Raw genomic sequence first — 25,492 nt, forward strand, 5'->3', positions numbered from 1 at the left:
TGCTCGGCGCTCTCGCGAGGCGGGTACCCGACTAGGGCGGGAGTACTTCAGCGAGACTTCCTCCTCTTTCGGCCCCGCCTTCTGGCGCGGGGTGGCAATTGGGCGGGAGGTTCTCGCGATCTCCCGGTCCCCGCCTGAGCCGCGAGAGGCCGCTAGGTGGAAGGCTACTGCCGTTCTGCACTTCGTCGGGTTGTTGGCTTGCAGCAGGGTGTGACGTTCCGAGCGACTCAGCTCTGAGGAAAAAGCAAAGCAAACCGGGGAAGTACGTAGCCTTGAAGCGGAGTAACCAGGGACAGAAAGGAAGGAAAAGTGCTTTCATACCCTGACGGAAGGAAGCTCACTCCGTCCGCCTGAGGGGGAAAAAAAAGTTTAAACCTTTCTGTGAAAAAGAAAAAACGTGGAGCCCTTTCAGCCGAATGGAAGCCCACTAAACCTCGTTATGGAGTCTGTTACAATTAAGCATTTGCCCAGGAATTGTCTATGGACACAACTCTCCAGGCAATTCGTGCAAAAGTGTGTTGACGAATTCCTGTTTCCCACAGAGCGCCTCACCGTTAAGGCTCTTAGTAGCTGGCGATTGAAAAGCACAATTTCCGCTTCATGAAAATACAGTGCTCTTCTTGTATTTGTAACCTTGCAAAGTAAATCTGCAGATAAGTTTAGGGAAGTGGCGGGGAGCTACTTTCCTAACACATCTGTGATTTTTTTTGATACTTCTGAGTTTCTCGTGGGCATTTCCTGCGTTCTCTATAGGGGTCTTCTGCACTGAATAAGGGAAGGAGGAATTCTCTGCATTGAGGTTATTATCGAACATTGTGCGGTGGATATAGTCACGCGCTGGGTCGTAGTAGCGTGTCGTTTATTTCAGTACCAGCTCGCTCTTGGTAGAATCCCTTTATTCGTTTTGTTGTTGTTTTTGATAGTCTCCTCTCTGCCGCCCAGGCTGGAGTGCAATGGCGCAATCTCGACTCACTGCAGCCTCAGCCTTGAGGGCTCAAGCGATCCTCTCACCTCAGCCTCCCGAGTAGCTGGGACCATAAACGCCGGCTCCCCACCCCCGCTATATTCGTTCTTTAATATAGTCTCTCAGCTTGTTCAGCTGCCACTTCCGTGCAGCTGGTTAGCCAGATCGGTGAAAACCAGGCGAGAAGCGCACACTGACCCTGCAGTGCATCTTGGGAGTTGTAGTCATAACAAATCAATGGTCTTGTTAAAACGTGCTTATGTTTTGACCAGATCCCTTATGTGTGGACGCCCTTCAGCAGTACACTACAACGTGGGTCAGTGTACAGAACACATGCTGATAGAAATAATTTCAAAATCTGGATTCATCGTTTTTTTAAATCTACAGGAGACCTCAGAAAATGTACTAAATCATCTTAATATAGTACATAACAATAGAGCCAGTTAATCGATGTGATGAATGTGGACAAAATGTATTTTGACCTTAGAGAAAATAACATTGCTGCCTTCGAAGAATCAGAATGCTTCACACAATTTTTGAGCCTGATGTTAGACACTCCAGCCTTCTGTCCAAGCCTCACCCTTTGGTTATTCCTCAGGAAGACTGAACTTGGGAAGAGGATTATGCAGACCCTGGAGTCAGGCTTGGCTTTTGGGGTAGGGAATTCTAGAGTGCCCACAGCATGGTTTGAAAAAGGGAGAGTGGGCTACACGTGGCTGCAGTCCCATGATTCCATGGATTTCAGACCCCTCCAAAACACAGGGCGTAGTGCTTGCCCAAGTCTGAGGGCCCCCCACAACCACATTTCCCCAGCAGATGTTCTTTAATTCAGGGAGTCATCAAAGTTCCACTTGAAAGAGCTGTTAACCAAATAAGCCCACAATCTTCCTTTTTTGTTGTTGTTTTGAATAAGTAATGCCTTTACACATATGAAATTAAAAAGACAGGCTGGGCATGGTGGCTCACACCTGTAATCCCAGCACTTTGGGAGGGCGAGGCGGGCGGATTGCCAGAGGTCGGGAGACCGAGACCAGCCTGGCCAACACGGTGAAACCCCGTCTCTACTAAAAATATAAAAATCAGCCGGGCGTGGTGGCGGGGGCCTGTAATCCCAGCTACGTGGGAGGCTGAGGCAGGAGAATCGCTTGAACCCGGGAGGCAGAAGTTGCAGTGAGCCAAGATTGTGCCACTGCACTCCAGCCTGGGTGACAGAGTGAGAGACTGTCTTAAAAAAAAAAAAAAAAAAAAAAAGCAAAGGTATATAGTGAAAACGAAGTCTTGTTTTTTAGTCTTTGTCTCCTGGCACTCATGGAATTTTCCTCTTGGAATCACCTCTATTCCATTTTCCTGTGTATGTTGCCAGAGCAGGGCTGGCTTCATGGAGGTGACCTGTACAGATAGGCACTTGGTTTAAGTTTTGCTATCACTAACTTGAAATTCAGAAGTTTCTGAACAAGGGCCCTGCAGTTTTATTTTGCACTGGGTCCACAAAGTATGTATCTAGTCCTGTTCCAGAGATATTCTATGCATATACAGGTAACTATATATAAATGTGTATGTAGTGGTCCAGTAGTGGTCCGGGGCGTGTTAGGAACTGGGCAGCACAGCAGAAAGTGAGTGGCCAGGGAGCCAGCATTTCGGCCTGAGCTCCGTCCCCTGTCAGATGAGCAGGGGCATTAGATTCTCGTAGGAGCAAGAACCGTATTGTAAACTGCACATGCAAGGGGTCTTAAGTTGTGCACTCCTTATGAGAATCCAACTCCCCCCTTCCATGGAAAAATTGTCTTCCACAAAACCAGTCCCTGGTGTCAAAAAGGTTGGGGACCTCTGTAGTAGGCTATGCCATCTAGGTTTGTTTAGGTACATTCTATGATGTTCACACAACAAAAAATCACCTGATGATGCATTTTTCAGAAAGTATCCCCATTGTTAAGGGACACATGACTGTAATGGAATACTATTCTTTTCCTTCCTTTTTATTTTATGTATTTTTTGTGGAGACGGGGTCTCTACATACTGGTGCCCAGGCTGGTCTCAAACTCCCGAGCTTAAGGATCTGCCTGCCTTGACCTCCCAAAGTGCTGGGATTACAGGTGTGAGCCACCATATCTGACCCCCTGACCCCCACTTTTTTCTTTTTTTTTTTTTTTTGAGACACAGTCCAGGCTGGAGTGCAGAGGCGTGATCTCAGCTCACTTCACCCTCCGCCTCCCAGATTCTAGCGATTCTCCTGCCTTATCCTCTTGAGTAGCTGGGATTATAGGCAACCACCACCACACCCAGCTAATTTTTGTATTTTTAGTAGAGATGGGGTTTCACCATGTTGGTCAGGCTGGTCTCAAACTCCTGACCTCAGGTGATCCACTTGCCTCAGTCCCCCACAATGCTGGGATTACAGGCGTGAGCCACCGCACCTGGGACAGCCTTTTTTGGGTCAGTGTATATAGAGCTAACTCATTCTACTTAATGGCTACATAGTATCCCACTGTGATAGCTGCAAGAGGCAGACAAATCCTAGGCAGACAGGGGCAGGTCCCTGGTGAAACCATTCCTTCAAGCCGAGGACAGTTTAAAGGCTAGCCACAAATCCAGGATAAATCCACAGACCGGACTGAGAACCTCTCTTCCCATTTGGTGTGCTTTCTTCTGATTGATCCCCACCCTTCACCTATTTTACACATACCTACCCTTCCCTAATTGTTTTTTTACACTGTCATGCCTACCTTTGAGTGGTGCCGTTGTTTTAGCCTTTTTTGCATACTCACAAACCAATCAGCATGCACTCCCTCATTCTGAGCCCATAAAAGCCCTGGACTTAGCCACACTGAGAGAGAGACCATCTGACTTTGAGTGAGGGAACACCCTTGCATCCTTTCTTCCCTGAGAGCTGTTTCATAGTTCAAATAAAACTCTTCTCCACCCTCCTCACTCTTTGTCAGCGTAACCTCATTCTCGGACATGGAACAAAAACTCGGGACCCACCAAACGCAGATACAAAGAAGGCTGTATACACTGTGGCCCTTTGCCCTCTACTGGTGGAGGGCAACCACTCCACGCAATGCGATGGGAAACAGCAGTGGGGCAGAGCCAGTCCTGAAGCCACGGGCCCGAGTGGGGCAATGGGACTAATAGAGCTGTTAACATGCCACTGTCCATTGGGCTGCAGACGGTGGAACTAAAAGAGCTCTTCGCATACTGTAACACCCCCTTCTGGGCCTTCAGGGTCATGAGCCGCCCTGTTTGGGTGCCACCACATTTCCCTCAATGCGACACACCTGGTCCATCTGCAAGCCCCGCGGAGAGCCCACTCTTGCCCTGCACTCACTCACTCACACACTCCCTCCTGCCAGGGGCTGAGGCCGTGGTGGCTGTAGGATTCGAGTTTGAGCACAAGCCGAGTAGATGGGGTGTTGCCAGCCAGAGGTCTCCGGGTGTCAAAGGGTCAAGAAAAATCCTGCATCAACTGTACAGATGTACCCCAATTTATTTAACTTATTTCTTGTATATTTGTGTCATTTCCAATGGTTTGTAATTTCAAACAATAAATTATTGTGCAAAAGTTGTTTTATGGGTGCCAATATCTTTGTAGGTTAATTTCCTAGGGCAAAGTTTTTCAACCTAAACACCATTGACATTTGGGGCTGGATAATTTGTTGTGAGGTGCTGTCATGTGCATTATATGATGTATCCTGTCCACCCCTATATATTATGAAAAATATTTCAGTGGCCAGAATCCTTTCGATGATTTAAAAGGCCCTTTTTATCCTGCTTCTGCCTACCTCTCCAGCTGCATCTTAGAACCCAAACAGTCTTTTTTCAGACTCATGCCCACGCTTGCTGTAGTGTCTTTGCACAGGTATTCTCTTTGTCTGGAGTTTTCTTCCCCACCAATCATCTCCTAATAACTCCCATTTTATCTTTTAAATGTTGCCACTATTATCACTTCCTTGGAGGATCCTTCTTGGACTCCCTAACTAGTTCAAATCCCTTGGGTGTGTGTTTTTTTTTCCTTTGACAAAAGCCACATTCGAACAAATCCCCCTTGGAATGTTACGATTGCCAAAAAATCCAATTTAAACTAGTTTAAATGATAAGAGAATTTATTGGCTCACATAAATGAGAAGTCTGAAGATAAGGTGAACCTCAGGTTGATTTGATTGAGTGACTTAACAGTATCAGCAAGAACTTGATTTCCTTCTGCCTTTCAATTTTCTTTCTGCTGTCAGATTTATCCTAAGGCTTACTCCTTTTGTATCATAAAATGGTGGCCAGGAGCTCCCAAGGTTATGTAGTTCTTTGTCCATATCAAAAGACAGTTTCTTTCACATATTTCACAGTTTCAATGTGATTAAACTAATTTAGGTCACATGTCCACCCCTAAACCTAAAGTTCTGTGGTATAGAGAATGTCAAGCACTGATTGGCTGGGGCAAATCAGGGCCTATCCCTGGAACTGGAAGTTACATTAATCCCACCTAAATCCCATGAATGTTACTCTGTGAGGTATACATAAAATTGATACTAGGAATACAATCAGAGAATCCATTATATCCTGTTACACACTCATAGCACCACGCACCCTTCCATTGCAGCAGCTGTCATACTTATAGCTTTATATTTATTTGTATGATTTCTGATTAATAACTGTCTTCTCATCTAGATGAAAAACCTCTATTAGTCCAGGGAACTGCATTTTTTCTCACCATTGTATCTCTAGGCTAGCATAGGGTGTCAAAAATAGCAGGTTCTCAATAACTGTTCAAAGAATGAAACTTTCCTTAGAAGTTTACTACTCAATTTGACATTCCCTTTAGCAGGCAATTTAACAGCTACCATATCAGACTTATATTACATCTTTGAAAGTCCCAGACTGAGATCTCTAATTTCTATCTCCAGGCAGTCAGTTCGTGACACACCACTGAGTAAGATTCATGGAATAAATCTGACCATATTACATTCCCTTGGCATCTTTCAAGTGTTCCTGATTTCTTTTAGGATAAAGTTCTTTATGACCCCATTCAAAGCTCTGCATGGTTTGGTCCCTATCTGGCTTTCTATTCTCAAGAGCAAAACTATAGACTTCTGGCCTTCTTGAGGGTGATCTTTCTCTTTCAATCATAGTCCCTCTCCAACCAGTCACCAAATACCAGTTTTTAGAAGTCTTTTCTCTTGCAGGGAGTAGAGAGGGGGCAGTAATAGTTTATTCAGGGATTCCCCATATCCTTCCTGGGTGAAGGTATTCTAGAAGGAGGCAGAGGAAGAAGGCTAGAGGTCCCACTGTTCATTCAGGCTTTCACTTAATGCTTACTTTAGCTCTGCTTCACAATCCCCTACTATCTACTGTGACTAATGTTCTCAAGTCAAGAGTCTCTCCCATTCTAGAAAATAAATCAGGATCCTGGGATGTGGTGGTGGTGTTATAGGGGCGTGTGTGGGTGAGTGTGTGGGTATGAGTGTGTGTGGGGGGGGTGGCAGTCCTTTGGTTATATGGGACTGGGAAGTGGACCCAGGGCTGTAGCTGTTCTTTATGTAGGCTTTCACCTTTCCCCAAAATTTTCTGCCCTGATCCTTTCCATTTTTTTTGTGGAAATAACTAGCTCTTTTTATTTATTTATTTAATTTTTTTGAGATGGAGTCTTGCTCTGTCACCCAGGGTGGAGTACAGTGGTGTGATCTCGGCTCACTGCAACCTCTGCCTCCCGGGTTCAAGCGATTCTCCTGCCTCAGCCTCCCGAGTAGCTGGGACTACAGGTGCCTGCCACCATGCCAGGCTAATTTTTTTTATTTTTAGTAGAGACGGGGTTTCACCGTGTTAGCCAGGATGGTTTCAATCTCCTGACCTCGTGATTCGCCTGTCTCAGCCTCCCAAAGTGCTGGGATTACAGACGTGAGCCACTGCACCCAGCCTTAGCTCTTTTGTTTCTTTAATCACCTGTGGGGGCTTTTAGATTGTGCCTTTTGCTGTTAAGTCTACTTCTACTCTTCCATCGGCTTGTCATACAACCATTTGTTGAAATTGCTTTTGTATTTTGTTTGCCTTTTGGGCTCTACACTTCTTAAAAAATTTACTTAGCTGTCAAAGAGATGACATACTGTGTATGGTTAATTTTCCATGTATTCTGGTGTTCTAATATATTTTTATGGTTTTTAAATGTTTAGTTCTTTAATCCAGTTAGAATTTTAAAAATATATATGAAGTAGGTAGGATGATGCTAATTTACAAATTTTCCTCCAAATGGATATCCAGTTGTCTCAACATCATGTACAGAAAAAACAATCTGAAAATGCTATCTTTTCATATGATATACTAAATTTACATGTACACACATATAGTTACATATATATAGGTTTGAGTCTGAATTCACTACTGTTTCAATTGCTGTAGTTGGTCAATTCTAGTATGATAGTTTTTATTGCTACAGTTTTGGAGTGATTGTGGGGTTATTTTTGAGACAGGGTCTGGCTATCTTGTTCAAACTGGTCTGAAACTTATGGGCTCAAGCAATCCTCCCATCTCGGCCTCCTAAAGTGATGGGATTATAGGTATGAACCACTGCACCTGGCCCTGGATTGCATTTTGACAGTGGCCATAGAAGTTTCCACTCAGATCTTCAAGAGAACCTACTCTGGGGACTACAGGTCACTGACAGCCTGTAGTCAGTGCCACCCCTTTGGAACTACCATGCATTCACATCAATGCCAAATATCTCAAGTCGCCCCCAGCTAGTGGCTGAGCACAGTAGGAGTACTAAACTTGTTCTTTCTTGCCCAATGCAGAACTCCTCTAATGGGCAACTTTGGCTTGGGGAAACTTCTCATCAGCCTGGATGAGACTGTCTTAGAACTACAGTGTAGTCCAGGCTCTTTCTACCCAATATTTCCTTCTCTTCTTTTTACAGAAGTCAGGCCTGTACCACAGTCTGAAGGCTCTCTGCCAATTCCTGAGCCTTTCCACTTTATCCTTCACAAACATTTTCCCCAATAAATATCTTGCATGTCTAATCCCTTCTTGGCATCTGCTTCTCTGAGCACCAGAACAGACAGGTGGTTTACCAAGTGGTGCAAGAAAACAGATAGTAAGATGGGTTTTGGGGAATGGCTTATTTGGTCCCTGGCACAAAGCAGCCATTTGAGTCCTGATTTAGCTAGCAGTGACCTAGGAAAACATCCCAGAGAAGGGAAATCCTCTTGCCTGTGCAATTCAGGCATTTAAAAGATAGGGGGAGGCCGGGCGCGGTGGCTCAAGCCTGTAATCCCAGCACTTTGGGAGGCCGAGACGGGCGGATCACGAGGTCAGGAGATCGAGACCATCCTGGCTAACACGGTGAAACCCCGTCTCTACTAAAAAAAAAATACAAAAAAACTAGCCGGGCGAGGCGGCGGGCGCCTGTAGTCCCAGCTACTCGGGAGGCTGAGGCAGGAGAATGGCGTGAACCCGGGAGGCGGAGCTTGCAGTGAGCCGAGATCGCGCCACTGCACTCCAGCCTGGGTGACAGAGCAAGACTCCGTCTCAAAAAAAAAAAAAAAAAAAAAAAAAAAAAAAGATAGGGGGAATAGGATGCCTACAAAGACAGCAGAGCTGGCCAACTGTTACTAAGACAATTAATGCCTTGCAGATGGATAATGAGAAACCGGGAGCACTTAAACAGTTAAAGGCTAAGTGTGGGAGCCAGGGGGCTTCTCTGGAGCTTAACAAAGAAGCTTTTTTTTCCTGCAATGGAAAAGCAGAAATAAGATTTGATGGTCACAGAGCTCTAAAGATATTTGAATGCTCAGCCTAGGGAGATCCAGTATGTAGTCAGGGCCCTGGTTGGGGAAACCAGCCTGAAGCTTTGAAACATGGGATGGGTGCCCCTGAGGATTTTGGCTCTGTAGATACCTCTGGACACTCAAAAGCTTGCAGAACTGGCTCACACTTCCTAGTAAGAGCAAGCACTTTCCTCATTACAGAAAGCCCTCTTCCATAATTGTTCTCAGTTCTTCTCCTGGCTGCCAGGCCATGGTAATTGGAGTTAACATCTCAGCATAATCTGCCTAGGAAGTGTTGGCCCTGATAAGAAAGGAAGGATTACACACCGAAGGAATTGAAGTAAGTTAGCATGACTATCAGGAGCCAGAGAAGCACATTTAGAATTGGATTTTAAGGGTGTTCAATTAAGGGGGCTGGAATTTAAGACGAGATAAGCAAGACTTTATGGACTTGGAGTACTTTTTTGGAACAGATTTAACCTCAGCAAGTAGTCCCGAGGTTAGCTTTTCAGAGCCTGGAAAAAGTGACGGCTTTGAAAAAGTGGAAATGAATTCACACCATGGCAGCTTTTAACTTGAGGAGAAGATAGCTATTTATTTTGGCATACTTATGTGGTTACTGCTCACTTACTAGTCACAATTGTTTTGTAACCACTATTTATTTATTTATTTATTTATTTATTTAGAGATGGTCTCATTCTGTTGTCTAGACTGGAGTGCAGTGGTGCACTCTTGGCTCATTGCAACGCCTACCTCTCAGGGTTAAGCCATCCTCCCACCTCAGCCTCCTAATTTTTGCATTTTTTTGTAGAGGTGGGGTTTCCCCATGTCACCCAGACTGGTCTTGAACTCCTGGACTCAAGTGATCTGCCCATTTTGGCCTCCCAAAGTGCTGAGATTACAGGCGTGAGCCACCACACCGGGACTGTTTTTTTTGGTTTTTGAGATGGAGTCTTGCTCTTGTTGCCGAGGCTGGAGTATAATAGCATGATCTCAGCTCACGCCAACCTCCACCTCCCAGGTTTGAGCAATTATCCTGCCTCTGCCTCCTGAGTAGCTGGGATTACTGGCGCCTGCCACTACACCTGGCTAAGTTTTGTATTTTTAACAGAGACGGGTTTTCGCCATGTTGGCCAGGCTGCTCTCGAACTCCTGACTTTGTGATCCACCCACCTCAGCCTCCCAGGAGTTTGAGATCAGTGCCTGGGCAACAGAGCAAGACCTCACCGCTACTAAAAAAAAAAAATTAACCAGGCATGGTAGTGCATGCCTGTAGTACCAGCTACTTGGGAGGCTGAGGCAGGAGGATCCCTTGAGCCTAGGAATTCGAGCTTGCAGTAAGCTATGATTATATCACTGCACTCCAGCCTGAGTGACAGACCCTGTCTAAAAAATAAATAGTGGTTTTTAGGTGATCATCTGCAAATATTTTTGTTCTTTCCCTGTATCTCTTTTTAATCTCATCACACTGATTAGGACATCCAGAACACTGGTGATTCTTGTTTTGTTCCTGACTTTAATGGCCATGTTTCCAGTGTTGTATACATGTTCCTAATTTTTGATACATACCACTTGTGACATTAAGGACATTTCCTGATATTCTAAACTCTCTAGGACATTAGGACATGGATACTGAATTATAAGAAATGTCTCTTTTTAGCCTAGGCAACATAGTGAGACCCTGTCTCTAAAACAACAACAACAAAATTGGCTGCCATGCTGGTGCATGCTTTTAGTCCCAGCACCTCAGAAGGCTGAGGCAGGAGGATCGCTTCAGCCCAGGAGTTTGAGGCTACAGTGAACTATGATCCTGCCACTGCACTCCAGCCTGAGCAACAGAGCAAGACCCTGTCTCTAAAAAAGAAAAAGAAAAACAGGACCATTTTTTGCATCTGGTGACCATATGGTTTTCTCTTAATATTATGACAATTTATAACTGTTCTCATAAATGATAATGATCTATAAATTTTTATGTTTGCTTTTTTTTTTTTTTTTAATCATCTCTTCTAGGTATGAGTCCTGGGCAATTGCATTAAATTTTATAATCACAGTATTAAAAAAACTATTTCTAGTCAACAACTCAATTTTGGTTTTCATGAAACACTGGGTATTTTCCAATGCTTCCCATCCCATGCAGGATGAAGTCAGAGTCCTAAATCTCATATTCTAAACTCCCACACAATCTGACCTCTACTTACTGGCTTCTTCATCCATTGATAAAGCTGTCCCTACTCTACAAACTGCCTTTCCCTTTATAATTATCCTTTAAAGCCCAGCTCAAATACTAGCTCTCTATATTGAAATCCAATTCAAATTCCACTTCTTAGAAACCTTCATTTTTCCTTCTAGTTTACCTCTTCTCTTTTTATAAAGCATGACTTTTAAAAAACCTTCATTAGAGTGCTCACCAACCTGCCTTTCATTAATTAGTAACTCTGTATTAGACTATATTTAAGTCCCTTAAGGAAACAAATTATTCTACAGCAGAGTACTGTGCTCCTAATAGGTAGTTTTAAAGTTTTTATTACATTAAAATTAACTTTATAAATTTCAGTTATATTGAAGCCTCTTGCAATGATTTGAGATATGCTTGAGATGGCAAAACTGAGGTTGCTTTAAATATTGCCTCTACAAAAGTCACTTATTACCAAATTGCTTTTTAGACCATTTTATCTATATGTTGGTTGATGACATCATACTCATATTTAATGAGTCAGACATCTCTCTCTTTTTTTTGAGACAGGGTCTGGCTCTGCTGCTCAGACTGGAGTGCAGTGGCACAATCACAGCTCACTGCAGCCTTGAATTACCAGGCCCAAGTGATCCTCCGACCTCAGCCCTCAGCCTACCAAGTAGCTGAGATTACAGGTGTGCACCACCATGCCAGGCTAATTTTTGTATTTTCTGTAGAACGAGGTGTGACCATTTGGCCCAAGCTGGTACTGAACTCCTGGGCTCAAGTGATCCACCCACCTTGGCCTCTCAAAGTGCTGGGATTATAAGCCACCACACCCAGGCCATCTTTCTCTTTAAAACTATTTTGTTCATTGGCCAGGTGCGGTGGCTCACACCTGTAATCCCAGCACTTTGGGAGGCTGAGGCGGGAAGATCACAAGGTCAAGAGATTGAGACCATCCTGGCCAACATCGTGAAACCCCATCTCTACTAAAAACACAAAAATTAGGCCGGGCGCGGTGGCTCAAGCCTGTAATCCCAGCACTTTGGGAGGCCGAGACGGGCGGATCACGAGGTCAGGAGATCGAGACCATCCTGGCTAATACGGTGAAACACCATCTCTACTAAAAAATACAAAAAACTAGCCGGGCGACATGGCGGGCGCCTGTAGTCCCAGCTACTCGGGAGGCTGAGGCAGGAGAATGGCGTAAACCCGGTAGGCGGAGCTTGCAGTGAGCTGAGATCTGGCCACTGCACTCCAGCCTGGGCGACAGAGCCAGACTCCATCTAAAAAAAAAAAACACACACACACACAAATTAGCTGGGCATAGTGGCGTGCACCTGTAGTCCCAGCTACTCGGGAGGCTGAGGCAGGAGAATCACTTGAACCTGAGAGGCGGAGGCTGCAGCGAGCCGAGATCACACCACTGCACTCTAGCCTGGCGACAGAGCGAGACTCCATCTTAAAAACAAAAACAAAAACAACCCCTATTTTGTCCCTTTTAGTTTCTATTTATGTAACAGATCCTATTGTCCTCACAATCCTCAGGCTGAAATCCTTAGTCATAACTGCTTCTCTCTTTCCTCCACTTTCTACTCACTCCCCGTTTTATCTGGGTTAAATCCATCCATTATCCCTTATATTTGCTCTGCAACATCTTGGTATGTGCCCAGCCCACTTTTTCTGAGTATACTCTCTTCTCAGAAGTAAGCTCTTGGTAATTGCCTGACTAGTTTCTTATACCAGGTTTAGGGTTACCAGAGTTAGCAAATAAAAATATAGTGACCAGTTGCTTATATCTGGCTTATGGTTACCAGACTTAGCAAATAAAAATATAGGACATTCAGTTAAATTATTTGAATTTCAGATGAACAAGGAATAATCTTTTAGTGTTACATGGGACCTACACTGAACATCTGTTTATCTGTAATTCCAATTTAATTTGGCATCATTATTTTATCTGGCAATCTCAGGCAGGTTTAACACCTTTCCCAAGCTGAGCTTCTCATTTCCTCCAAAGGAACACAACCATAAGGACAGGTAACATCCTGTGGGACAGCCATCCTTTGCCCTATGCTGAGAAAACAGGTTTGCAGAGAATAAAAACAAACAAATAAACAAACATTTAAAAAAGCAGTTGTGTGGAAAGCAGCACAAAAGAGAGGCCATGAGACTCCATAATTAAGCAGAGATGAACTGCCCTAGTTCTTAATGGCTTGTTAGTCCTCATTCCAGTCTTCCACAGGGTGTGACTTGGCTTCCATAAAATAAACTCACGGTCCCGTGATCATTTTCCCTCTTTGCTTTAGCAAGAATCTTTAACTAAAACAGCTCTCCTTTCATTTCCACTGTCTACCACTCTAGTCTCAACTCTCACGAGTCTGAAATTTTGCAAAAGCCTGATAAACTTGTCACATGATTCTAGTGTCTACCAATTCCTTGTAAGTAACCAAGATATTCTTGCCTGATTAAATGCTTTGAAAATATCATCTTGGGCCGGGCGCAGTAGCTCACGCCTGTAAGCCCAGCATTTTGGGAGGCCGAGGCAGGCGGATCACTTGATGTCATGAGTTTGAGACCAGCCTGGCCAATATGGTGGAACCCTGTTTCTACTAAAAATACAAAAATTAGCCGGGTGTGGTGGTGGGTGCCTGTAGTCCCAGCTACTCGGGAGGCTGAGGCAGGAGAATAGTTTGAACCCAGGAGGCGGAGGCTGCAGTGAGCCGAGATCACGCCACTGCACTCCAGCCTGGGCGACAGAGTGAGACTCCATCTCAAAAAAAAAAAAAAAAAAGAAAAAGAAAATATCATCTTGTACTGGCCATCCCTTGTTTCATATTCATTAATAAACTTTGCTTTCTAATTTCGGTGAAGAACAAGCACAAGATTAAGGAGTAAGACTATGTGAAATTGGGTTATAAATTGAAAGGCTGTTGTATCTTGTAAACATACAATGCAATGCCAAGTGAAAATGAAGTTGTTAGTCCCTCTATCTAGAATTCTTTCCCAAATAGCTGCACATCTTTTTCCTCAGCTTCATTTAAATCTGTGTTCAACTGTTATCTCCTCAGAGAAGACATTCTGGATCATTTCATATTAAATAATAACTTTTATCACTGTATCCCTTTATCCAGTTGTTTTTCTTTAAGGTACCTACCACTACCTGACATGTTGTATACAGTTAAGTCCTTACTTAATGTCTTCAATAGGTTCTTGCAAACTGTAACTCTAAGATAAACCACATAAAATGTAACCAAATTTACCACAGGCTAATTGATATAAACAAGAGTTAAGATCCTATGGCACATTTCTGGTCAAAAAAATATTACCAAACTTGCAAATACAGACCAAAACATTTCTTTTTTTTTTTTTGAGACGGAGTCTCGCTCTATCGCCCAGGCTGGAGTGCAGTGGTGCGATCTCGGCTCACTGCAAGCTCCGCCTCCCGGGTTCACGCCATTCTCCTGCCCCAGCCTCCCAAGTAGCTGGGACTACAGACGCCCGCCACCTCGCCCGGCTAATTTTTTTTTGTATTTTTTTTTTTTAGTAGAGACGGGGTTTCACCGTGTTAGCCAGGATGGTCTCGATCTCCTGACCTCGTGATCCACCCGTCTCGGCCTCCCAAAGTGCTGGGATTACAGGCTTGAGCCACCGCGCCCGGCCCCAGACCAAAACATTTCTAATGTTAAACACTGAAGTAAATGTGACCTAGACAACATTTAAGAAAGATGAATAAAAACAAGATGATTTATCAAATTACAACAGTTCAGGGTTTTGGGTGGTTGGAGCCCATCCTGGCAGCTCCGGGTGCCAGGTGGGAACTGATACTGGACAGGACAGCCATCCCATTGCACGGCGCACGCACTCACACACACACCACACTCACTCAGACTGGGCAACAAGAGCAAAACTCCGTCTCAAAACAAACAAACAAACAAACGAAATAAAATAAATTATCCAGTCTCAGGTATTTCTTTTTTCTTTTTTGAGATGGAGTCTCCCCCGTCACCCAGGCTGGAGTGCAGTGGCATGATCTAGGCTCACTGCAATCTGTCTCCCAGGTTCAAGCGATTCTCCTGCCTCAGCCTCCCGAGTAGCTGGGATTACAGGCATGCATCACTATGCCCGGCTAATTTTTGTGTGTTTCTTTTTTTAGTAAGACAGGGTTTCACCATGTTGGCCAGGCTGGTCTCAAATCCCTGACCTCAGGTGATCCACTTGCCTTGGCCGCCCAAAGTGTTGAGATTACAGGTGTGAGCCACCGCGCCCAACCTCAGGTATTTCTTTATAGCAATGCAAGAATGGGCTAATACACTCCTGCAGACACAGGAAAAAGTGCAGACTCCACACAGACAATAGGCCTGGCCAGGAATCAATGTTTTGTTTCCCTCTCAACATTATAATGCAAATGATGTTGAAAAAAATGTTATTCAAGGACCTGCTGTATCCTAATTTGCTGTCAATTTCCAAAATCTAGAATATGAGCATTGGAACTTCAGCTGTTTTGTCTGTTTTTGTTATTTTGAGATGGAGTCTTGCTCTGTTGCCCAGGCTGGAGTACAGTGGCGTGATCTCAGCTCACTGTAACCTCTGCCTCCCGGGTTCAAGTGATTTTCCTGCCTCAGCCTCCCGAGTTGCTAAAACTACAGGCATGTGCCACCATGTCTGGCTAATTTTTGTATTTCTAATAGAGACGGGGTTTCTCCATGTTGGCCAGGCTGGTCTTGAGCTCCTGACCTCAGGCAATCCACCCGCCTCAGCCTCCCAAAGTGCTGGGATGACAGGTGTGAGCCACTGTGCCCGGCCTAACTTAGGAGTTTTATTTACTGACACATCCCCTGCATACCTTATAATGCCTGGCACATGTTAAATGATGAATAAAACAATGTTATGCTTGGCTGAACTGAACTAAGAAAGATATTCATGCTTTCATTTTAGATCCAAGAATGTAAGATACTCTGTAAGAGAAGAAAAAATGATTATATAAAAACTGCACTGTGATAGAACAGTAACTTATGAAGTATGTGTGCTTGTGTGTCAAAACAAAAGTCATGGGAAAAAAGTCTTATAAGTACTTGTATTGAGCTAACCACCCAAGATGGCATTCAATTTGATCTGGGTCACTATAAATTAGAGTTTCCAGCATATAATATAGCCGTCATAGAAAAATTTCACTGGGGCCAGGCGCAGTGGCTCATGCCTGTAATCCCAGCACTTTGGGAGGCCAAGGCGGCCAGATCATGAGGTCAGGAGATCAAGACCATCCTGGCTAACACGGTGAATCCCTGTCTCCACTAAAAAAATACAAAAAAAAAAAAAAAAAAATATTAGCCAGGAGTTTTGGCAGGCGCCTGTAGTTCCAGCTGCAGAGGCTGAGTCAGGAGAATGGCGTGAACCCGGGAGGCGGAGCTTGCAGTGAGCCAAGATTGCACCACTGCACTCCAGCCTGGCAACAGAGTGAGACTCTGTCTCAAAAAAAAAAAAAACACAAGAAAGAAAGAAAGAAAAAGAAAATCTTCATTGGAAAGTAGGGAAAACTACCAACATTTAAATGAAGACAAAAATATGACAAGTTCAGACATAAAGTGTAGGCTCTTGGTTTAAGCAGAAATGGGGTTCTTTTGGTGGTCTGCAGTTAGTAAGCTATATTTGTACTTTGTGTCACTACAGGTTTCTGGAGTTTGTTTAAGAACTACCTTCATTTTCCATATTAGGAGTTAGGAGTTCCTTTGAAAAAGAACAGAAAATTTAAGAAAAACATAAATTGCAATTTTGAAATTCTACCATTAAGGATGATATCTTAAAGTAAGAATTATGTCTTAGAAAACAGAAGTGAGAATAAAAACTTTTGTTACTGTGATTAAATAGTCTATCAATTGTAGAAAGCAAATACATTTAATCTTTCATTTTCAATTAATCTTTAATATTTCAGAAAGTATATCAACATTGCCTAACATGCTCTTTTACACATAATAGATATATAATCAATGTTTATTGACTTAAAAATCTTTGGTTTAGCCAGCTAAATTTGTAATATTTTATGAACTAGTTTACTCTGAATCATGAATTCACCTATTTGTTGTTGTTGTTGTTTTTATCTCAAGATGAGTCTTGCTCTGTCACCCAGGCTGGAGCACAATGGTGCAATCTCGGCTCACTGCAGCCTCCGTCTCTCAGGCTCAAGTGATTTTCCTGCCTCAGCCTCCCGAGTAGCTAGGATTACAGGCACCCGCCACCATGCCCTGCTAATTTTTTTATTTTTAGTAGAGATGGGGTTTTACCATGTTGGCCAGGTTGGTCTTGAATTCCTGACCTGAGGTAATCCACCCGCCTCAGCCTCCCAAAGTGTTGGAATTACAGGCATGAGCCACCATGCCCGGCATTTTTTTTTTCTTTTTTTGAGATTGAGTTTCACTTTTTTTGCCCAGGCTGGAGTGCAGTGGTGTGATCTCAGCTCACTGCAACCTCCGCCTCCCAGGTTCAAGAGATTCTCCTGCCTCAGCCTCCTGAGTAGGTGGGATTACAGGCACCCGCCACCACACCTGGCTAATTTTTATATTTTTAGTAGAGACGGGGTTTCGCCATGTTGGCCATTGTGGTCTCGAACTCCTGACCTCAGGTGATCTACTCGCCTTGGCCTCCCAAAGTGTTGGGATTACAGGTGTGAGCCACCACGTCTGGCCACATTTACCTACATTTTTGTGAGATTTAAAATTTTTTTAGAGATAGAGTCCTACTATGTTGCCCAGGCTGGAGTACAGTAGCTATTCACAGGTATGATTGTTGCACACTACAGTGTTGAACTTCTGGGCTCTAGTGATCTTCCCACCTCAGCCTTCCAAGTAGCTGGGACTACAGGCACATACCACTAAATCCGGTCTATTTTTATAAGATTTAAAAAGGATTACACATTCTAAATTATGACGTCCACATACCATTTACTTTTGTGTGGAATTATAAGGTGATATTTTATTTTATTTTATTTTATTTTATTTATTTATTTATTTTTTTTGAGACAGAGTCTCGCTCTGTCACCCAGGCTGGAGTGCAGTGGCCGGATCTCAGCTCACTGCAAGCTCCGCCTCCCGGGTTTACGCCATTCTCCTGCCTCAGCCTCCCGAGTAGCTGGGACTACAGGCGCCCGCCACCTCGCCCGGCTAGTTTTTTGTATTTTTTTAGTAGAGACGGGGTTTCACGGGGTTAGCAAGGATGGTCTCGATCTCCTGACCTCGTGATCCGCCCGTCTCGGCCTCCCAAAGTGCTGGGATTACAGGCTTGAGCCACCGCGCCCGGCCTTAAGGTGATATTTTAAATGATGGGAATGAACTTGACATGTGTATCAGTAACCTCTAAACATCTATTTCAAACACCTATTAACCGAAAGTCATGATCCTCCAGTTCTTATACTAAGAACTTCCATACATTAGAGCAATATACGTATTCAAAGTGACCTAGTTCAATTTGACAAGTAAATTATTTATTTATTTATTTATTATTATTTTTTGAGACGAAGTTTTGCTCTTGTTGCCCAAGTTGGAGTGCAATGGCGTGATCTCCGCACACTGCAACCTCCACCCCCTGGGTTCAAGGGATTCTCCTGCCTCAGCCTCCTGAGTAGCTGGGATTATAGGTGTGCGCCACCATACCCGGCTAATCTTTGCATTTTTAGTAGAGACGGGGTTTCACTGTGTTAGCCAGAATGGTCTCGATCTCCTGACCTCATGATCCGCCCGCCTCGGCTCCCAAAGTACTGGGATTACAGGCATAAGCTACCACGCCCAGCCAATAATTTTTCTATGTTTAGGTAAATTTGAAAAATATACATCATTACTACCACATTCATCCTAGTTAGAATCTCATATTTATTCCACTATGTTTATGATTTAGTAACTAGTTTGAAAGGCATCATATTATTCAAAGTGTATCAGATTAGCTCCCTCAACTCACTATATCTAGTAACTGTTCTGATGAAATAGGCACTGGCTTTGAATATGGCCTGTTCCAATTTGTGAATCATTGCAGGCAAGTAAAGTTGTTACGCAAAGAGGTGAGCCGTAGGATGACTGAGTGTAAACTATCACTATTGTATATAAAGAAGAAAAATAAGATGTAGGAAGAGATCTGTTAGAATAACATATATGACATATTCTAAGTTTTTCATATATTTCAGAATTATAGAAACAAAAGTATGTAATCTTTTCTAAGATACATAAATGACTTACTTTTAACAATAAATATTTTTTGATTTATAATGTAAATAAGATTAAACGAATATGGCTTACTCTTGAATTTAAAAAATGGCACGTGTAAATGAGCATTTTAGTACAAATAATTAGAATGTATTTATATTACATATAAATCTACACAATGGAAGATACTACTAAAATGTTGCTCTACAGCACATCACCCTAGGCAAAATAGAATTCTAGAATTCTCTTTAAAAAAATCACTGAGAATTAGATGATGACTGTGAAATAGCTTCTCCCATTACAATACTATTTCTGTCATTCAAAGTTCTGACCACAGTTGTAGCTGGCGACTGAAGCACTTTACGAGAAAGCCTCATTCTTCCATCGGCTGGATCACGTCCAAAGTATTTCACCTGTGTTAAAGAAACAGATCTTCCTTTAAAGTTACAGCACATTGAGTGACATCTAAATAGACATTTACATTTACATGGTCCAAATAAGGCAATGATTGTTTTTACTTGTTCACTGAAAGCATAGTTCAGTGCTAAGTGGAGGTATACACTTAATATATATAAGTAGTCATTATAAAAAAAGAAAAGAGGCAGGGGCAGTTAGTTGTTCAAACTATGATCTGTCACTGAATTCATCTGTGCCTTTTTATTCTCACCAGGCCAAGTCCTTATACTGGGGGAACAGTCACAGACATAGTGAATGATTCTAGACAAGGGCTTTGTGAGCCTAATTGTGTTATATACTATACAGGATTATACTTAGGTCATTTTGATTTTCACTACTGCTCAAAGGACCGTCACATTAGTATTTATTTGGCTTCACCTTGGAAAATGAAAGCCAGGGGGGAATGCAGAAGGTTTAAAGTTCCTTCTGATATGAAAACAACAACCACAACAACAAAGAAACCAAAAAATCAACCTTATACAGAGATATTATATCTTAGCACTCATCCTGCCCTGGAGGCTACTTGGACAGTAAGACCACAGATTGGGAATAAACCAGAAGCCTCAGTTACTCAGGTCATAGGTATTAGGCATAAGTGAAAGAGAATGTAGTAGAGCCAGAAAAAACAGACTGGCAATGACTTCTTTCATCCACCCAGAAAGGACTATAAAGAAAGGGCCAATTTTGTTATACGAATTCTAGGCCTGAATAACATGGCTCTTACCAAGCTCAAAAACTTGAAGTTTTAAGTAGTGGAGAAACAAAGTCTCACCTCCTCAAAGATGACATTCAAGGATTTCAACAAGTTATCTTATCAGAGTTCTTATGTCAGTCTCCAAATCATGGAGTCTGCACAGCTAACACTGACATACTCATGTATTTTTTAAATGAACTAAGGGTGACTACCATTTTGGCCAAGCTGCAATCTCCTTCAGGGAAAGAATTGTGTCTTAAGTCCTTAATGAGTCTGTTCAAGCAGCTCTAAGATTAAAAATGAAGTACTGCATATAAATAAAAAACATCATAGATGGTGACTCTTCTTTCAACTTTTTGCAAAAAATAATGGAAGCTTCAAGAACAATTTACAACTTTAAGGCTAAAAGGTGGAATACAAGTACCTGAATTTCTTGGCCAACTTCTAATCCTAGGGCAGTAGGATGTTTAATCTGGAAAAAAAAAAACATGCCAATCTATTAGTTGTTGTGCATAATTACGTAGTGTCAACGGAGGTACACATTTTTTTCTCAAGCTTTATTCATTTTTCTGATTAAACAAATCAGTTAGCAGCCGGGTGTGGTGGCTCACGTCTGTAATCCCAGCACTTTGGGAGGCCGAGGCAGGCGGATCAGGAGGGCAGGAGATTGAGACCATACTGGTTAACACGGTGAAACTCCGTCTCTACTAAAAACACAAAAAAATTAGCCAGGCGTGGTGGCGGGCGCCTGTAGTCCCAGCTACTCAGGAGGCTGAGGCAGGAGAATGGCCTGAACCCAGGAGGCAGAGTTTGCAGTGAACCGAGATTGCGCCACTGCACTCTAGCCTGGGTGACAAAGCAAGACTCCGTCTCAAAAAAAAAAAAAAAAAAATCAGTTAGCCAGGCATGGTGGCTCATGGCTGTAATCCCAGCACTTTGGGAGGCAGGGGCGGGCAGATCACTTGAGCTCAGGAGTTTGAAACCAGTCTGACCAACATGGTGAAACCCTATCTCTACTAAAAATACAAAAACTAGCTGGGTGCGGTGGCACACACCTGTACTCCCAGCCACTCGGGAGGCTGAGGCAGGAGAATTGCCTGAATCTGGGAGGCAGAGGTTGCAGTGAGCTGAGATCATGCCACTGCATTCCAGCCTGGGCAACAGAGTGAGACTCTGTCTTAAAAAAAACAATCAGTTAATTATAAGGATTTAAAATACAGATGTATTAAGAACATAAAAATTATCCAAAACAGGCTGGGTACAGTGGCTCACACCTGTAGTCCTAGAACTTTGGGAGGCTGAGGTGGAAGGACTGCTTAAACCAGACTGGGCAACATGAAGAAACCCCATCTCTACAAAAAATCCAAAAAAATTAGCCGGGTGTAGTGGCTTGTGCCTAGGGTCCCAGCCCCTCCAGAGGCTAAGGTGGGAGAATCACTTGAGCCTGGGAGGCTGAGGCTGTAGTGAGCTGTGATCGTGCCACTATACTCTAGCCTGGGTGACAGAGCAAGACCCTGTCTCAAAAACCTCTCAAGTTGTAGATAACTACTGCTAACATTCCAATGAGTATCCCTTCAGATGTCTATTTAGTGTATGTGTAATGCATTTATAAAAATGGACCCGCTGTGCTTATTGTATATCTTAAGGACATCTTTTTTTTTTTTGAGATGGAGTCTCGCTCTGTCATCCTGGCTGCAGTGCCGTGGCATGATCTCTGCTCACTGCAACCTCCTCCTCCCAGGTTCAAGAGTTTCTCCTGCCTCAGCCTCCCAAGTAGCTGGGATTACAGGTGCACGCCACCATGCCCAGCTAATTTTTTGTATGTTTAGTAGAGATGGGGGTTTGCCATGTTGGTCAGACTGGTCTCAAACTCCTGACCTAATGTGATCCGTCCACCTCAGCCTCCCAAAGTGCTGGGCTTACAGGCGTGAGCCACTGCGCCCGGCCCAAAAGCATCTTTTCATATCAGTAAACTAAGCATTACTGTTAAGTTTCAAACTATATAGTTTATTTAAACAATCACCTAAAGACAATAATTTGTTTTAAATTCCAGTGTTGCAAATGTTAATGACTGATGAATATAGGAGAAATATATGAGGGTTTAGTGTATTATTCTTTCAACTTTTTTGTACATTAAAAACTTTTCAAAATAAAAAGGTGAAAAAAAAAATAAGCTGTAGTGTAGCACAGATCATGGATTCACCTACTCTAATTATCCTCTCCAAACAAAATCCTACAATGTCTAGGTCCATAGACATTTACCAAACACCCTCTAAAAAGTTTGTACCAATTCACACCTCCATCAACACTGTATAAAAATGTCCATCTTTTCTCTTCTACACACTGAGAATTTTAAACTATCTGAAAGTTAAAACTGATATATTAATTTCGCTGGCATTTCAAAAATTGCTGTTGATATTAAACATCTTGGTTGGCTTTTTATAAAAATAATTTGTTCATGTTCTTATTTTTCTATTGATACTCATCATTCTTACTGATTTATAAAAGCCCTTTGCAAATTAAGCTTCTGTCCTATGTTATAAGCATTTTTCCTTTAGGTTGCTGATTATCTCTTAACCTTACTGAAATTTTTGCCATATAATTAAAAAATTATGGGGTCAAATTTTATAAATTTATTTACTTTTTTGGCTTTGATATCATGTTGAGGAGTTCTCCAGTACTAATTTTATTAAAATATCCAATTTTCTTCTAGTAAACCCTCCTGCCCCAACAAGATTATCTTTTCCCACCATCTTTTTTAAAACCACATTTAGCTCTTTGATCCAGACAGGATTTTGGTATAAAAATGAGTAGAGATCCTGTTTTAAGATAACCAGCTGTACCAATGTAATTTATTAAATAATCTTTATTCACTGACTAGAATATAACTTCTAGCATATACTATAATCCCGTGTATATTATTTCTGGTCTTTGTTTTCTTGTTGAATGGATTATCTATTTCTGGGTGGGTAATATACTGTTTTATTGTCTATGGCTTTATAATAGACAAGAAAATATATACTATAGTATATATAGTATATACTATAGTATATATACTAAATATACTATATATTTTAATATATGGTACAACAGACCCCCCCCCCCCCTTTTTTTTTTTTTTTTGAGACAGAGTCTCACTCTGTCGCCAGGCTAGAGTGCAGTGGCACAACCTCGGCTCACTGCATCCTCTGCCTCCTGGGTTCAAGCGATTCTCCTTCCTCAGCCTCCCGAGTAGTTGGGACTGCAGGTGCACGCCACCATGCCCAGCTAATTTTTGTATTTTTAGTAAAGACTGGGTTTCACCATGTTGGTCAGGATGGTCGCCATCTCTTGACCTTGTGATCCACCCACCTTGGCCTTCAAAGTGCTGGGATTACAGGCGTGAGCCACCACACCTGGCCAACAGACACTCTTATTACTCCCCTGATCCCACTGTTTTCTAGAGTTGTCTTAGAGTTTTTATTTACTAGATGTATGAACTACAACAAAGATTCCATTTCAAAATATTCCGAGAATTATCTAGTCATAATTGGTTGGTCAGTAGAAAATTGGGAAACCAGCTATACATAGGTATTTTTAGTAACTGCTAGCTCTAGATGCTGTTCTCCTTCAAAACCGTCAGTGTTTCTATTCCATCATGGAAAGAAAAATATTTGGTGTTTATTTATTTATTTACTTATTTTATTTATTTCTTTTATTTTTGAGACGGAGTCTCGCTCTATTGCCCAGGCTGGAGCGCAGTGGCACGATCTCCACTCACTGCAACCTCCACCTCCCAGGTTCAAACAATTATCTGCCTCAGCCTCCCAAGTAGCTGGGATTACAGGTGCCCACCACCATGCCCAGCTGGTTTTTGTATTTTTAGTAGAGAAGGGGTTTCACCATCTTGGCCAGGCTGGTCTTGAACTCCTGACCTCGTGATCCACCCACCTCGGCCTCCCAAAGTGCTGGGATTACAGACGTGAGTCACTCTACCCAGCGAATTTTTATTTATGCTAAACAATGTAAAACTTTTTGCCAGCAGCATCTCTGCCACTTTTGTTTTCTCTGTTTAGGCTAGTAGTAGGCAAAGTGTATAATTCTTACCAACCTAAGTAATTTCAATACGGTATTTTAAGGTGTTTTAAGGAAGTCATAAAAATAGTAACATCTATCTTTTTACCTTTCGTTGATCAAGTTGTGTGTTATGAAGCAGTACCGCAGTCATATTTGGATATAATTTTACCATTACACCAGTATCTCTACAAAAAATAAATAATAAGCCTGGTTAAACCAATAAGTACCTGTATATCCATTGACAAATAAAACATTATGCTTTCATAAGAGGAAAAAGTAAAAAACAAAAAGAAACCCATTCTATCACGTTTTTAGAACTATAAAAAGTATACTTTTCAACTGAAAATATGCCCTATAAATAAATATGTGTGAATCAAAGAATGAAGAAAAGATAAAGAAAAAACACGCAATAAAAAAGCTTTTAGAGCCAGGCACGGTGGCTCACACCTGTAATCCCAGCACTTTGGGAGGCCAATGCGGCCAGATCACCAGGTCAGGAGATCAAGACCATCCTGGCCAACATGGTGAAACCCCGTCTCTACTAAAAATACAAAAATTAGCTGGGCGTGGTGGCGCATGCCTGTAATCCCAGCTACTCAGGAGGGTGAGGCAGGAGAACTGTTTGAACCTGAGCGGTGGAAGTTGCAGTGAGCTGAGATCGTGCCACTGTACTCCAGCGTGGTAACAAAGCGAGACTCTGTCTCAATAAAAAAAGCTTTTAGAATATATATTCTTCTGTATTTCTCTTCATAATTGCCAAAAACATTTTTTTTTTTTTTTTGGTCACCCAGGCTGGAGTGCAGTGGTGGCATCTGGGCTCACTGCAACCTCTGCCTCCCAGGTTCAAGTCATTCTCATGCCTCAGCCTCCCAAGCAGCTGGAATTACAGGCATGTGCCACCATGACCAGCTAATTTATGTTTTTTTAGTAGAGATGGGGTTTCATGAAGTTGGCCAGGCTAGTCTTGATTTTCCAAAAATTTTCGAAATGACATTAAATATTTTAAACACAGTATAGAATATCATATCATTAACCTATAAGATAAGGATTTAAGGAAGCCATCTTCCTTAAGGTAAAATGGGATACTTATTTCATTAAAAAATTAATCTTCCCTTTTTCTCTAGTCTATGAAAATAAGCCATCCCATTTCTTATTTTTCACCTGCAATATTAAACAAATTATCTGATTGCTTATTTCAAATAGCTTTGA

At 42.5% G+C, this 25,492-nt stretch overlaps 1 protein-coding gene across 2 annotated transcripts in view; it reads right to left on the reverse strand.

The window, feature by feature from the left end:
* Positions 1 to 19,089: 19,089 nt before the first annotated feature.
* PNPT1 (polyribonucleotide nucleotidyltransferase 1) overlaps positions 19,090 to 25,492 on the reverse strand; it is a 51,765-nt gene continuing 45,362 nt past the window's right edge. For both annotated transcript variants that reach the window (XM_031655194.1, XM_031655195.1), the window contains exons 25-27: positions 24,390 to 24,468; positions 20,652 to 20,699; positions 19,090 to 19,490 (exon numbers count right to left, since the gene is read on the reverse strand). In XM_031655194.1, coding sequence (XP_031511054.1) covers positions 19,335 to 19,490; positions 20,652 to 20,699; positions 24,390 to 24,468 — 283 coding nt within the window. In that variant the 3' untranslated portion in view covers positions 19,090 to 19,334. The remainder of the gene's footprint in view (positions 19,491 to 20,651; positions 20,700 to 24,389; positions 24,469 to 25,492) is intronic.

Source organism: Papio anubis, chromosome 14 (assembly GCF_008728515.1).
Source record: "Papio anubis isolate 15944 chromosome 14, Panubis1.0, whole genome shotgun sequence".
Classification (NCBI taxonomy): domain Eukaryota; kingdom Metazoa; phylum Chordata; class Mammalia; order Primates; family Cercopithecidae; genus Papio; species Papio anubis.